We start from the raw sequence: 13,177 nt of genomic DNA, 5'->3' as shown, positions 1-13,177 counted from the left end.
TCAGCGTTAGCATTCGCATTAGCACCAAGATTACACCTCCACTGCATTCACTGAAGGTGTAGTATTGGGGTAGGGTAGTGCCCATTGGATAAGCTTCAACTGTGATGGTGGTTCCTGGTCGAATGACCACAACTTGGTTCCACGACATTGGATGTGCTCAACACCAAGGCATCACCTGGATACAGTACAGTAGCCTCTTACTCACCACTCTCTTATACGTCTCCTTTGTCCTTCCGTTCTTGTCTGCCGGTCGTTCCCGGTCACCATCAACTTCACCGACCGGCCCGGTGCTGGACGGAGCCGAGAGAACACCCCGATCAGCCCTCCGGCCTCGACCCGCCGCTGGCCACGTCCGAATCAGACTTCAAGGTCATCTTTCTGGGAACTCCGTGGTTTTGACTCTACAGTCGACATGAGCAGCATGCAAGCTAATGCGTGCTACTCCACCGATCTTGTCCAGCTTGGTTTCCCCGCGAAACGAACTCACCAATCGAAACCCGCAGGATGGTCAGGTCGAGGGCTAGCCACACCACTTGTTCACCGGGACGGAATGATTCCAAACGGTACCCTCACCTGCAGATACTTTGTGGGACATGTAGATGCCATGTCTAACCAAGTACAGGCAATTGATGGTACTTGGCGAGTTTGACAATCACGCCCTTGAGCGCCTCAGCTCGGTGCAATCCTCCGAAATGACTACAATCAAGGACTCGGCTCCGGAGGTGGTGACTCGATATCAACACCAGGTGAATCATCACGAGTATAAGATGCAAGAGCGTAGAACACTTTAATTATCATTATCATCATCACCCAGCATTCGTCTCAAGCCACTTAAACCAGTCAAGCTTTCACTCAACCAACATGGGCCGCTACGATCTCGAATACCCTAAAGAGGCCATCAACACCATCAAGCGTGAAAACGACCGCGCGGTGTATGCCCTCAAGACAATCCACGAAATTGTCAACTCGTGCCAAATTCTCCATGTCTCATTCAACACCCCTTCTCAACCTTTTCCCGTCATCCTCCCCATGATCGGCCAGATGGGCTCTTTCGAACGTCCCAGCGCTGATATCGGCGACCCACTGGATCTTTACCTCCACGGCTACGTCTCCAGCCGTATCATGAATCTCGGCCGTGGTGCCGAAGAGGGCATGCCAGTGTGCGTTGCTGCGTCTCACGTTGATGGCCTCGTCCTTGCCTTGTCATCATTCTCGCACAGCTACAACTACCGTTCTACGGTCCTCTTTGGCCATGCTTCGCTCGTCAATGACGAGGAGGAGAGGATGTATGCCATGGAGCTCATCACCAACAGCGTTGTACCTGATCGCTGGCGACACACTCGTCTGCCACCCACTAAGGCTGAACTTCAGAGCACCGGCATCCTCAAGGTTCGCATCGCCTCGGGCAGTGCGAAGATCCGCACAGGTGGTGCCCACGACGAGAGGCACGACATGGAGAACCAGGATGTTCAAGACCAAGTCTGGACTGGCGTCGTGCCTGTTCACCAGACCATGGGAGAACCAGTTCCCAGCACATACAACCGGATTGACGTGCCGGGCTACATGTCAGAGTTTATCAAGGACTTCAACGCCGGCAACACGCAGTATTCTCTCGATGTGGCCAAGGACTAGTCCCTGAATGGTCTATTCAAGATTAGATAGAAAATAGATGCAATTACCACTGCTCCCAGATCTTGCCCGGCAGCACCGACCTCATAATTTTCCAGTGTCCGGCCGCGCTCTTCTGGTGCCACTTGGTAACCTTGCCGGTCCGGTTCTTAGCCAGGACGTCCGTGTCGTCGCTATCCAGAAACTCCTGCTCCCGGACTTCGTGCTGCGGCGCCAGGAAGGCCTGTCGGGCGCGGCTCCGAAGAAAGTCGCTAGGGACCGGGCGGCGGAAAGCAATGTCCCCGGGCGTCTTCCGGCAGAAGATAACCATGTTGGTAAAGTCGCTACCCCACCGCTCAACATTGGCTTCCTCACGTGGGCTCTCACGGAAGATACGGCACGAGGGGAAGACCTGCTTGATAGTGCGGTAGATCAGCTGAGGGGCAGGCAAGCTAAAGTCACCAGCGTAGTTCTGAACAGTTAGCACGAGTAGCTATGTGGTTGAGGGGACTTACAATAGCAATCACTCCGTCGGGCTTCAAGAGAGTACCAAGTCCCTGCAGGAACTCGAGGGTAAACAGGTCAACCGGCTCAGCACCACCTGTAAAGACATCGTGGACAATGTAGTCGTACGACTTGGACTGATTGACGAGGTTGGCAGTGTAACTGACAGCATCCGCAATGGCTGGGGGGTTGTTCTGGCGCATGTTGAAGTACTTCTGGGCAAACTCGTGGACGACTGGGTCAATCTCGACAACCGTAGTATCAATGCCGTGGGATACAAGAGCAGATGGAGTGGTTCCGATACCAAGACCACTGATACTGTTAGCAAGATACGGCCACAAAGAAGGCAACTTACACAACAAGGGCCTTGGCCTCGGCATCAGGAAGAGGAGTCTCCCTCTGGATCAACCGGACCGCCTCAAGCATGACAAACACACCATAAATCGGCTCGGACACCTTCTGTCCCTGGATTCGCACCCATTCTCCTCCAAGAAGACTATGGTCGCATCGCATTACACGGAATCCCTGTCCCAAGTTCTCCAAGATCGAGATGTATCCAGTCAACGACTCCTTGCGTTCCAAGAGTGTCCAATTCTGCGCAGCCAGGGTGCTGTTGAGGGAAGCCGTAGCCATGGGTGTCATGACATGTGTATTCAGCACAGCCGTGTGCAGCAGCGCAGGGATAGCCAAGACGAGGTACTTTGACGGAGAAAAGACAGCATAAATGCCTGCCAGAACCAATTCCAATCCAACACGAGTAAACCAAAACGCACTGCCGATCAGACCCTGGAGCTTTTCGTTGGCGATTCTCTCAGCCAGCCTGAAGAAAGCCCAGGAACCAATGCCAGGCGCCGCTTCCGCAACAAAACCGGGGAGCATGCTCAGATTAGCATCTTCGAGTTGATCAGCCACACAAGCTGCCGAGAAGACCGCCAGAGGGAACAGAGTCAAAGCCTCGGTGACAAGAGGACCCCACCAGCAACCCAGGCGGTCACTGAAGCCGCCGGCGAGATACTGGATTGCCGGGACGTTCAATGCGATGATAGGGAGGAGCTGAGCTGTAGGCAGAGGCAACACGTTGCGGAGGAACAAGTTTCCAGCCCAGCCGACGAAGCAGCCAGCCATGATGATGGGGGCATGGGTGACGGCCGATGGAATAGAGCCATAGACTGGAGAGAGGTTGAGCTGGGAAACGCTGGACGCAACGCCCAGGAGTCCAAGAATGAAAGCAGTCTGCAAATAGATGGAAGTCTGCTTTGCAGCGCGTCTCGTCCAGGTGTCTTCCTTGGCCTTGGCTGCGAGGTCTTTGAGCTCTCTCTCGAAGCGCTCAGGCGTGAACCCTTCAGGCGCGCCAGTCGCCTTTGAGGTCTTCTTGGGAGCCATTATGCAGTGGGAGAGCGAGAAAGTAATTGAGAACAAAATATACAAGTAGAAGCAACAATGAGGGACGAGACGGCGGTCAAATGGCCTGCACCTGAGCTCCGAAGGTTGGTTGAAGACGCGACATTGCAACAGGAGGTTGACGTGGAGTCTTTGTTCTGATCAAGTGTGGCGGTGCTGTGGCTGGAATTCATGGACATCATCTTGGCACCTGAAAAAGCGATCAAGATACTTTCGATATTGTCAGGAATTTATTGTCGATGGTTTTGGAAAATTTGATGGTGTTTTAGAGACAATTGAACTTTAATTCTTTTGTGTTGATGCTGTTGATGTACAAACGTAACCAGACGTAACCATTCCGTCCTACTATCTATCGTTCTGTTGTCAATTATTGGGAAGCCAGCTATCCTGTCAGAGCTCGACAGAGCGTAATTTCTGCCGTCCAGTGATCAAGACGAATTGAGGTGGTCTTCTCTCATGCCAAAGTTGAAACCGATTCATCTTCCTCCCTCTTGTCTGTTGGTGTCGCTTTCTACTCGTGACGTTCCCAGATCCTTGTTCACACTACGTTTCACCAGCCTCAGGTCTCAATAAACTCGAAGACTCTCCGGGGGTATTAGTAAATCCATGAGGAGCTATTGCCGTTTGTGGTAGGAACGTCTTCAAATCGGAGATGGTCTGGCGCTCTTGATAAAAATAGTTGATGTCGAAAAGCCCCAAGTCATCGCTGATCGTTCCTGGTAGTAACAATATGCTTCTTAGTGCTTGTGACAGGTGTTCGTGTTGTACCAGGGTAATTGGCACCTCAAAATGTCGCTAAATCTGAGCTGTCATAAGGGACCTGCAGTGGACGAAGGATAACCACAGGACAATTCTGGAATGACCTGGACCGGGACCAGCCTATCTTCTGGAGGCGAAAGAAGCAGGCTATCGTCGAGCTGGAGTAGAGGAAACTGAAGCTGAAGCTTCACGGCTGATGGATAGAGAGTCCTCTGCAACCGGAGTAAGCCGCAATGGGCGCTGAGGAGAGGGAGAAACTGGTGTCTTAGGCCATGCATCCGGAGTATTAGGCCTCACTTCTGGACTAGCGGACCTTGAATCCCGATCATCGGCTTGTGGGGTGGGTGGCATTGAGCCTAGAGTAGAAGGGGAACTAGAGCGTGAGACCTCTAACGCAGGCATCGAGGATCTTCTCGGTGGAGAGTAGGACCTTGCGGATGGGGTAGGGGCTCTTGAACATTGTCCATCAAGTTCTGGGGTGGGCGAGAAGTATCTCGCGGCTGGGGTTGGTGGTATTGATCCCGGCGTAGAAGGAGGGCCTGAAATAGAGGCCTCTGGTGTATATGGGCCTGTCTCTGGTGAATAACGTCCAGCGGTTGGGGTCGAGGGCATCGAGTTTGGAGTGAAGCGAGAACTTGGCGAACAGTATCTTGCAGCGGGGGTAGGAGGCATCGAGCCTAGCGAAGAGGGTGAGACTGATCTCGAAGCATCAAATGACCCTGCCTCGGGTGTAAAAGACCTCTCAGTTGTATTATGTGGAGCGTCTGAATCAAAAGCTCCCGGTTCTTCTGTAGATGACTCTTCAGTATCCGGAGTGACGGGCCTGGCCTCTGGAGTAGCGGGAATCGAATTGGGAGTAAGGGGCCCCAAATTTGGAGATGGCATCTAGCCTGCCGAATAACGGGGTGAATTGGATGAGTTTGAAGGATGCTGACACATAGTAATGAATTGGTAGAACCTGATGAATTGATATCGTTGTGTTCTATGGTGTTGATGAAGAAGTTTAGATTGAACTCGACCATAGGCGAGGATATATGCTTGGCCAGCTGCACCTTCCATTAAATGTCGCATCATTCATCGTGACGACGAAGGCTCAAGGACATAAACCCAGCAACTATGCTAGGTTTAATTGTCTCTATATTAAAGTCATTTGTTGCATTGTCTGTATTGTTGCCTAATATGTGGCTTCTTGCTACATGGTGAACTGCACATTAGGCAGCGCCTTTACACCTTGCCTAGGCTGCAAGGGAGAAACTATACACGTATTCCACTTGTAATTAAAAATTTAGTAGTTTGAACAGGCTTTGTTGGATGAAGGAGGGCGCATTGTTGAGTTGTCGTGTGTAGATGCTTGTGTATGAGGCTTGGGTTGAGTTGTCACTGTTGAATTGCCCTGTCCTACCAACTCGTCTTCACCAAGCCCTTCCAACACTTCGAATACACAGTATAGAGTAAGTCTATATGTTGGACTCGAGAAAATGCTTGAACCCTGTCTTCGAATATTTGGGCCTCTTTCAACCGTGCCATCAGTTGCACAACCGCCACTAACACGACCCACGATAACCTCTAGCTCTGACGTATGCCAGGAACCAACTGGGTTTAAGGCCCGTGGCAGGTGGATCTCGGCCTGGATCCGGCGCATGGCAGTGGGCTCGTGCATGACATGTGGAGTCATCGAAGCCAGCATGTTGGTTCTCATTTCTCAGCTTTTTGCTCGTCCCTGACTTGAGTTGATACATCACGTAACTGGTAGTGATACCGTTTGCATCGCTCATTCAATCTAATCATCCCATTTCCCATCTCATCCAAGTCATTCAAATCATATCCTGTCATCCAGCGCCCGTCCATGCCTCGGCCTCCCAAAGGTCCGAGAAGGTATCATTCATCAAACATCAATAGCCAGAAACAACCGGCCATAGAGGCCCAACGACAACCGCCATGTCAACTCCTACCCTGCCAAGCCAAAAACAATCTAGTAACGACACAACGCCTGAATGCATGCCGTGACCCGTTCTTTTGTCAGCAGGCGAAACCCTGTCTACATCCGTGTAGGATAATCCTCCATGTCATCATCGCTGCTCTCCTCCTCCTCTTCACTGTGCGGACTGTGCATAGCACTGATGTCTGCGCTCGGCATGCCGCCCAAGCCGTCGAGAATGCCACCGCTAAATGATGGGGGCGCCGAAACCGAAAGGTCGGCGTGGCTACCGTTGCGGCTCATCGACGGCTTCTCGGGCAGCTGCTTCAGCAGGCCTGTCGAAATGTCCAGCATGGTCATAGCAAACTCGGTCAACCCCTTTCCTTCTCCAGGCTTCGAGCTCACTGAAAGAGTCCATCGATACTCTCCCAGACGTCGACGATACCAGTCAGCCTCCTCACGCCCTGGCGATGTAGCCCAGAGTAGTGAGCCAAATGTGCCAATCAGGGCAAAGTTGGTTTTTGACGCAAAATACCAAAACGATCGCAGGTGGTTCGGTGTCAGGCGGTTGACAAAATCCATGGCAGAGATAAGACGAGCCTTGGCAGCACTGCGACATATGTGCTGCACGTAAGGGTCAACCGAATTCGATTCCGAAGCAAGTGACCGGATTATTCGTCGATGTAGAGTAATTTCGGCGGCAAAATATGCCAGATGGAGATATCCAATACTCGAGAGTCTGCTGCTTGGGTTAAACGACGAGTAAGACGAATCAAGTCGAATCAACTGCGGTAGCCCTCCATACCACTCCTTAAGCTTCAATTGGATCGGCTTTGCGAGTGACAAAACGAGGTGTGTGCCTTGCGCACCTGCATTGGCGACTGTATTCATCGCATGTAATGTGTAAAAGGTGTCGAGGATCTCGGAGAGGATTTCGGAAAGTTGTACCACCCGCATAAACAACATCCGACCCTTTTCGATATCCAGCTTCTCCTCTGTATCGTTCTCGTCCCATTCGACATCCGGAAAGTCATTGGGGGTGAGGGATTTCACTCCCCAGTTGGTAGCAAAAATGTGTGATGGTCGTCCATGAACCAGAGCCCCCCATTTATCCTGCATGTAAAGTGCCCAAGCCAGTCGTTTCCGAAGCCCCTTTTCCCACGGTGGAATCTTCCACCCTGAACAGTCCAGGTGCAATCCAAGCTCATGTCCAAGAGCTACAAGCTGAGCTGTCGGTGCCCACTGATCACCCTCTGGTCTCTGGGACAGGAGCAGGCCTGCCTGGATCGTCGACAGCTTTGGTCGGAAAGTGGCCTCATCCAGTGTCGCACGGATAATGCTCTCGAGCTCCTTGACGTTGGGGCGAGGCAGACCAGCAAGATCCTCGCTCTGGTCCCACCAATTGATGGCGAGCAGGTAAACGGCGGCCAGCAGAGGCGGTGAGAATTCTCGATGGGAGCGTTCGTACTTTTCCATAAAGACATGCTTCTGTATAATGGGGAACCCTGGGTGGATGACGCGAAAGTAAATGTCGATCAGATGCCGGCCATGAGGGGCCACAATGGACTCGACATGATCAGCGTCCTGCTTCACATGTTCGTGCCCTGGTGTGCTGGAGTCAGGCAGCATCAAGAAGGTGTCGTGTTCACTGACTTTGCGGAGGGTGCCTCTGGACAAGAGGCTCTCGTCGTGGGGATCGAAGGAGGAGAGGTTGATGAGGGAGGGCTCAAAATCAGTGGTGGGACCGATATATTGGCTGTAGCGATCGTTCTGGAGGCCAAGCGTACGTTTCAGCATGGTTGGGCCGCCGACATTTGCCATCTCCTCCAGGAACGAGCTGCTGGCGGCGGTGCTAGAGAGGCTAGAGTTGTGGTTTCGTCGCCTGGATGCGAGACCCGGAGAGCTACAAGACCAATCACGTCAGACGAGTTGCACGAGTAAGACGGATATCAAGGAGTAAAAATTGAGTGGAGTGGCAGCCGTTGTGGAGAGAAGGCTGGGGATGACTGACCTTCTTTTCCCAACATCTTGGCCGTCATGAAGCTTTCTTTTTCGGGACTGGGGACTGCAGGCCAGGGAACACTCGGAGCCAGCAGCTTGGCACTGAGCACAGCCATCGTCATCGTCGTTCATGATACAGCTGGTACGTGAGTAGCGGCAAGCCAGGCAGGGCGGGATGGGGGAGCCGTTGAAGGATGAACCCTCGACAGGGGCGGAACTGGCAGCGCCGTGGCCCATCTCGAGCCTATGGAAGCTGTCCTGGCGATAAGAGGGCTCGGGCCGTGGAGGCTTTGGAGCGATGGCGATAGGCGCCGTCCTCTGCACGGGGGCCGAAGACTGGGGAGACATGATGCCGGGGTGCTATCTGGAGTATCCGAGGCAATGGAATCACCATCAGCAACTCAATTCTGTCAGGGCGGACAAGGTTCAGGATCAAGTCAGGTCAGGCGCCCGCTGCCCTGGGAGAAACGGGCGCGAGATGTTGAGCCGCAATGCCCTCAACGTCAACTCTATGGGGCTGCGATGCGAGAGATAGATGGCCCCACGGGGTCGGCAGTGACGCTGACGCAATATGCCCTAGCTACAACCACTGAGCAGCGAGATGATGTTGACGATGGCTAATAGAACCACGTTATCCAAATCAAAGTCGAAGATGGGCGCGTGCCAGTCGCACACGCGGGCAAGCAATGGTTGGTGCGAGATAACAGTCTGGGGAAGCGTGGACGGACGAGGCGAGGAGTGAAGGAGGGAAAAAAAGATAAGAGGTGTCCGAGTGTGTAAGTGGTTGGAGACAAGAGGGCAAAGAGTGGGATCCGAGATGCCGGGATGCCAGGGACTTGCTGGGATGGCGGATGGCGGGCGCAGATGGGCGCCGATGGAGTCGGTCGACAGACGGGAGACCAGGGGGGTTAGCTGATAAGGCGGGCAAGCGGGGAGAGTTGACTAAGGAGCTGGAGGAAAACCGAAGTCGGTCTCGGTCCAGTTTGAGTCAGTTTGATATCGAGTCGAGTGGGAGTCGTGTCAAGACGCAGAGATGGTCGCGCGATGCTTGGTTGCTTGCGGGATGTTTGCGGGCGGCGATACACCAGCACCCAACCAGACTCGACGACCTGGGCTTGGTGCGCCCGCTGAGATCTGTTGGCTGCTTCCGGCTGGCTGCTTCTGATGTTCAACTCCAGGCGGGGATAAAGCCTGGGGAACCGGGGATAGGATTGGACGTTGGACGACAAGCGATGCAAGGCGAGGTCTCAGATGGTGATTTCTGACCTGACGTGACTTGGGAAGAAGATAATCCGAGGGTTACTGTACTGTTGTGCGCTGATAGAATGCCCCTCAGGTAACGGCGAGATAAGCTAGCAGGCCTATCAGAGTTGATGTCATTGAAACGACCGGTGCAGGCTCGGGGAGTATGCCAGTGGCAAAGTGAAACAGAATGTCAGTTGATCGTGTCAAGTCAATATGAGTAACTGCAGGATAAACGCTCAACCATGACAAAAGACAAAGCAGAAGAGGAAGAGAGAGACTGCCTCAGCCAAGAAAGAGGATTTGCGACAAATGTGGAAGACAGGCATGTGAGAGAGAGAGGGGTACCTAACGTTTGCGGGGAACACCACAAACAAAAAAGTACCTCGAGGGGTCTCCAGATCCCCAGCTCGGGGCAAGCATTTTGGTGTCCCAAGAGGGCACGGAGTTTGTCCCGAATGGGGAACCTTGGGGTACCCTTTCCCCAGGGCATGGAAGCTGCACTGCATTGTCCACTGAACAAGATCCGGATGGAGCCTGTGTAACCATGGTCGAGTCACAGCTTGACCGGTCTCGCTTGTCCTTGCAAGGAGAGGCTGTCCTTTGCTGTCTGTCTCTCTACAGCTGCAAGAACTGAGGCCATCAAACAAAACAAACCTTGTCAACCTCGCTCAATCTCCGAGTATCTGGGCTGAGGGACCTAGCCCGTGGCCAGCCCTGAATCCTCCATCACCATCTTGAACCTCTGGATCCTAGCAACCAGCACCAAACAGGCAGGACCAGCGCAACGGGGTTTCCTCGGCGGCGGAGGACCAAGAATACCAAGAAAAAAGACACCAGCTCATTTTCGTCAAGGGTGTAGCATGCGCGGATCCGACTCCAGGTCTTGTCTCATGCCAGTTGGACCAGTTGGTGAGAGAGGATACGGCCCGCCATAGGCAGGATTGGATGGATGCTGAGTTGGAGGGCAAAGACTGAATGGATGGCAGTAGCAGAGAGCTTATCTCGAGAAAAGTAGAGGAGATAGAAATACATAATGACAAAAGATAATCGCGAAAAAGAAAAGAGGAACCTCAACTCGCAGACGACATGAGCGTCGCATGTCGCATGTCGCGGGACTTGTCGACAGGCAAGTCAGCGCTAGACATGATAGGTACTGATACACGCAGGTTGACCGTCCCGAGGGCGCAGACAGACGCCGATTACCAAATGGAAAACCGATTGCAGAGCCTGTCTTCCCTCATTCTGCATGGTCCGCCGGTTGCTGTAACGTAATGGCTCGGGGGGTTGGTGCCTCTGGCCTCAGTGAAAAACGGAGCTGCCTGCACGGTCTCTGGCGGCTAAAATAACCTTTTTTTTACTGGCTCTCGCCTGCAGAACGAGACTCGAGACACTGGACGATGGAGAGGGTCCGACAGTCGACGTTGAATCGTACCGACCACCCGCGAGTCGATACCCTTTACTGTTGGTATCCATCTGCTCACTTTCCCGGTCTGTTCCATCCTGCTTCTGCTTGGCTTGCGATGCTCCTTCCCCTCTGTGACTCTGTCCCGCTCCTCCTCTGTCTTGTCGTTCCTGCCTACCGACCTTCTCCGTCTTGACGCTTCCGACTTGCTCCGATGACAACGACTCAACTTCCCCATCATCATCAAGTTATTATCGCCAGTCGCGCCTCGGCATCTTTCAAATTCATGATGCGAATCGATGAGTAACATTTCCCTTCTGGGATCCGCACGCGACTCGAGATCTATCAGTACATCATTATCAACAGCTTCAACGCCTCGAGCCAAATACAGCTTTCATGATTGGCCCACAAAGTCCTCCCCGTCCAGAGACTCCATGTCCCTGACGACATGCCGCATGCGCGCCTATCGATGCTGCCCGACAGTCGACAAGCCATTCGTCCTCGCCGCGATCCATCTTGTCCGCCGTGGGGGCTGCAGGGACGTGAGGGAGTTGCCGGTCCTGCCCCGATGGCCCATGCTCCTGCACGGACCGAGTCTTTACATGGTGCCAAGCCCGGTCCTGTGGTTTTGGATATCTCCGGAGCGTCATCGTCATGGTTCGGTCCGGGGCGATGGTTTGAGTTGAGGCTGTTTGAGGTGAAGTGCGATAGCTTGTTCATAATGCGATCCATCGGCGTATCAGCTTGAGTGCCGACATCCACGTTATGGTCATGTTCGCCGAAGCGGTGAGTCGACGTTTATCGCTCATCAGTCATCTCAACCGTTGTTGAGTTGCATTTCTGCCACGTGAGGGTGGAGACGGTATCGTCCTTGATCAAAGTTGGTTCGAATCGAATATTGACATCTGTCTAAGGCGCCCAGACCATGGTCCTCTCCTCGTAGAGCTCGGTTGGCTCGCTGGATCCTCGTGCTGGGAGAGTCATTTCGAGTTTCTCTTGGACCTTGAAGCCGAGCCTCTCATAAAAGGTCACGGCGTTCATGGTAGCCTCAAGAATAACTGCTGCATTTTCGGCTGCTGCCTCGGTCTGAACTCGTCGAAGCAGCCCAGAAGCAGCTCCTCGACCACCGAGCTTTGGATCCGTACAGAGATATGACACGTCTACCCGCGTTAGCCTCAATCAGCAACTCGGCGACAAGAGACAACTCACGGTAATGCGGCTTATCACCGAGCACCTTAACTCTTGCTTCTTTGGTGAGAGCTGCATATGAGTCGAGATACTCCTGCCGGCAACAAGCCGGGAATTCGTCTTCGGTCTCCGACCGCGTTTGCCGCAGGCCATGAATCGCCCACTTGACAAAGCTCAATATCTTCCCGGTGTCTGTGTCTCGGGCGATGAGGACGCCCCTGTCGTCGCTACGGACGTGATCCAACGTCTCTCTGCAAAGCCAGCCTCGAAGGAATTCCAGGCTCTCGGTGTTCGGAAATTGGGCATGCATCAGTAAATTGGGATCCATTGCGTCCAGATGGACACTGGCCATGCTGGGGGCGTCATTCTCGGAGGGGACAACAATCTCAAAAGACATTCTGGGTCTGAAGGTAAAGCAATTGCCGCAAGTCGGTGGTGGGAAGTTGATGGACCAACCAGGCTCACGATGTTGAGCAACTAACCCACGTGACCACCCCAGATCCACTCGGCAGTTGTCAAGACCCGTCGAGATGAGATGCAGGCTGGCCTCATCTTGGCGACGGTCAACATGGAACCCTTGTTGGGATATGTTGAACTCTGAGGTCGCTGCCCAGGTCAAGGTCCACGGCAGTCAACTCTGTTTATGAGAGACGAGATGTTGCGAGCGAGATCGGTGCTATGCGCGAGACGAGATGCCATGAGCGAGACGAAATGACAACTTCCAGAAACTTTCTCCCGACGTTGTATCGACGCAACCCTGCCAATCCTGCAATTCCGGTACATTAACCGGCAATCTCAGATACGAGGTTGTATATGAGGCTATACCCCTGCCCTAGTTGTGGAACTTTATTTCGCTGGTCTGAGCCTTGATAACTGCACGCCCGGACAACCGAGTTGAAGAAGCATAATTTCGATGCTGCTGTAGGTTTGCAGTTGTTACTGTTGCATAGGTCTGGTTGCTTCATACTTAAGCTTAGGATGCATGCCTAATCAGACTTTGAGTTGACGGCATAGTCTGAGCGGCCCAGGAGTCATAGCATGTGTAAAGTATGTATTAGGAGGCCAAGAGATCAAGGCATCCAATGAGGGAGACAAATCAACGTACCAATGTGTAGCACGTAACTCTGCTGTTCAATATTACAACCATATGA

At 53.1% G+C, this 13,177-nt stretch overlaps 4 protein-coding genes across 4 annotated transcripts; 1 reads left to right on the top strand and 3 right to left on the bottom strand.

Annotated features, from left to right (window-relative positions):
- Positions 1 to 861: 861 nt before the first annotated feature.
- On the top strand, positions 862 to 1,632 carry NCS54_00297400 (Hypothetical protein; the record flags this gene model as incomplete). Its single annotated transcript, XM_053148561.1, has 1 exon — positions 862 to 1,632. One exon carries the CDS (start codon positions 862 to 864, stop codon positions 1,630 to 1,632), a length of 771 nt encoding a protein of 256 aa, XP_053004536.1.
- A 43-nt stretch (positions 1,633 to 1,675) lies between these two features.
- NCS54_00297300 (Hypothetical protein) lies at positions 1,676 to 3,609 on the bottom strand (the record flags this gene model as incomplete). The annotated part of the gene is made up of 3 exons (XM_053148560.1): positions 2,468 to 3,609; positions 2,124 to 2,424; positions 1,676 to 2,080 (listed from the first exon to the last, which is right to left on the bottom strand). Exons 1-3 carry the CDS (start codon positions 3,493 to 3,495, stop codon positions 1,676 to 1,678), a joined length of 1,734 nt encoding a protein of 577 aa, XP_053004535.1. The 5' UTR covers positions 3,496 to 3,609.
- Positions 3,610 to 6,310: 2,701 nt separating this feature from the next.
- On the bottom strand, positions 6,311 to 8,539 carry NCS54_00297200 (Fungal-trans domain-containing protein; the record flags this gene model as incomplete). The annotated part of the gene is made up of 2 exons (XM_053148559.1): positions 6,311 to 8,093; positions 8,202 to 8,539. 2 exons carry the CDS (start codon positions 8,537 to 8,539, stop codon positions 6,311 to 6,313), a joined length of 2,121 nt encoding a protein of 706 aa, XP_053004534.1.
- Positions 8,540 to 11,747: 3,208 nt separating this feature from the next.
- On the bottom strand, positions 11,748 to 12,423 carry NCS54_00297100 (N-acetyltransferase domain-containing protein; the record flags this gene model as incomplete). The annotated part of the gene is made up of 2 exons (XM_053148558.1): positions 11,748 to 11,998; positions 12,048 to 12,423. The coding sequence occupies 2 exons, from the start codon at positions 12,421 to 12,423 to the stop codon at positions 11,748 to 11,750; spliced, it is 627 nt and encodes a 208-aa protein (XP_053004533.1).
- Positions 12,424 to 13,177: the final 754 nt, after the last annotated feature.

The sequence above is a fragment of the Fusarium falciforme genome, chromosome 2 (assembly GCF_026873545.1).
Source record: "Fusarium falciforme chromosome 2, complete sequence".
In the NCBI taxonomy this organism is placed as follows: domain Eukaryota; kingdom Fungi; phylum Ascomycota; class Sordariomycetes; order Hypocreales; family Nectriaceae; genus Fusarium; species Fusarium falciforme.
The sequence above is the reverse complement of the archived record's forward strand: the minus strand, read 5'-3'. Positions and strand labels throughout refer to the sequence as shown.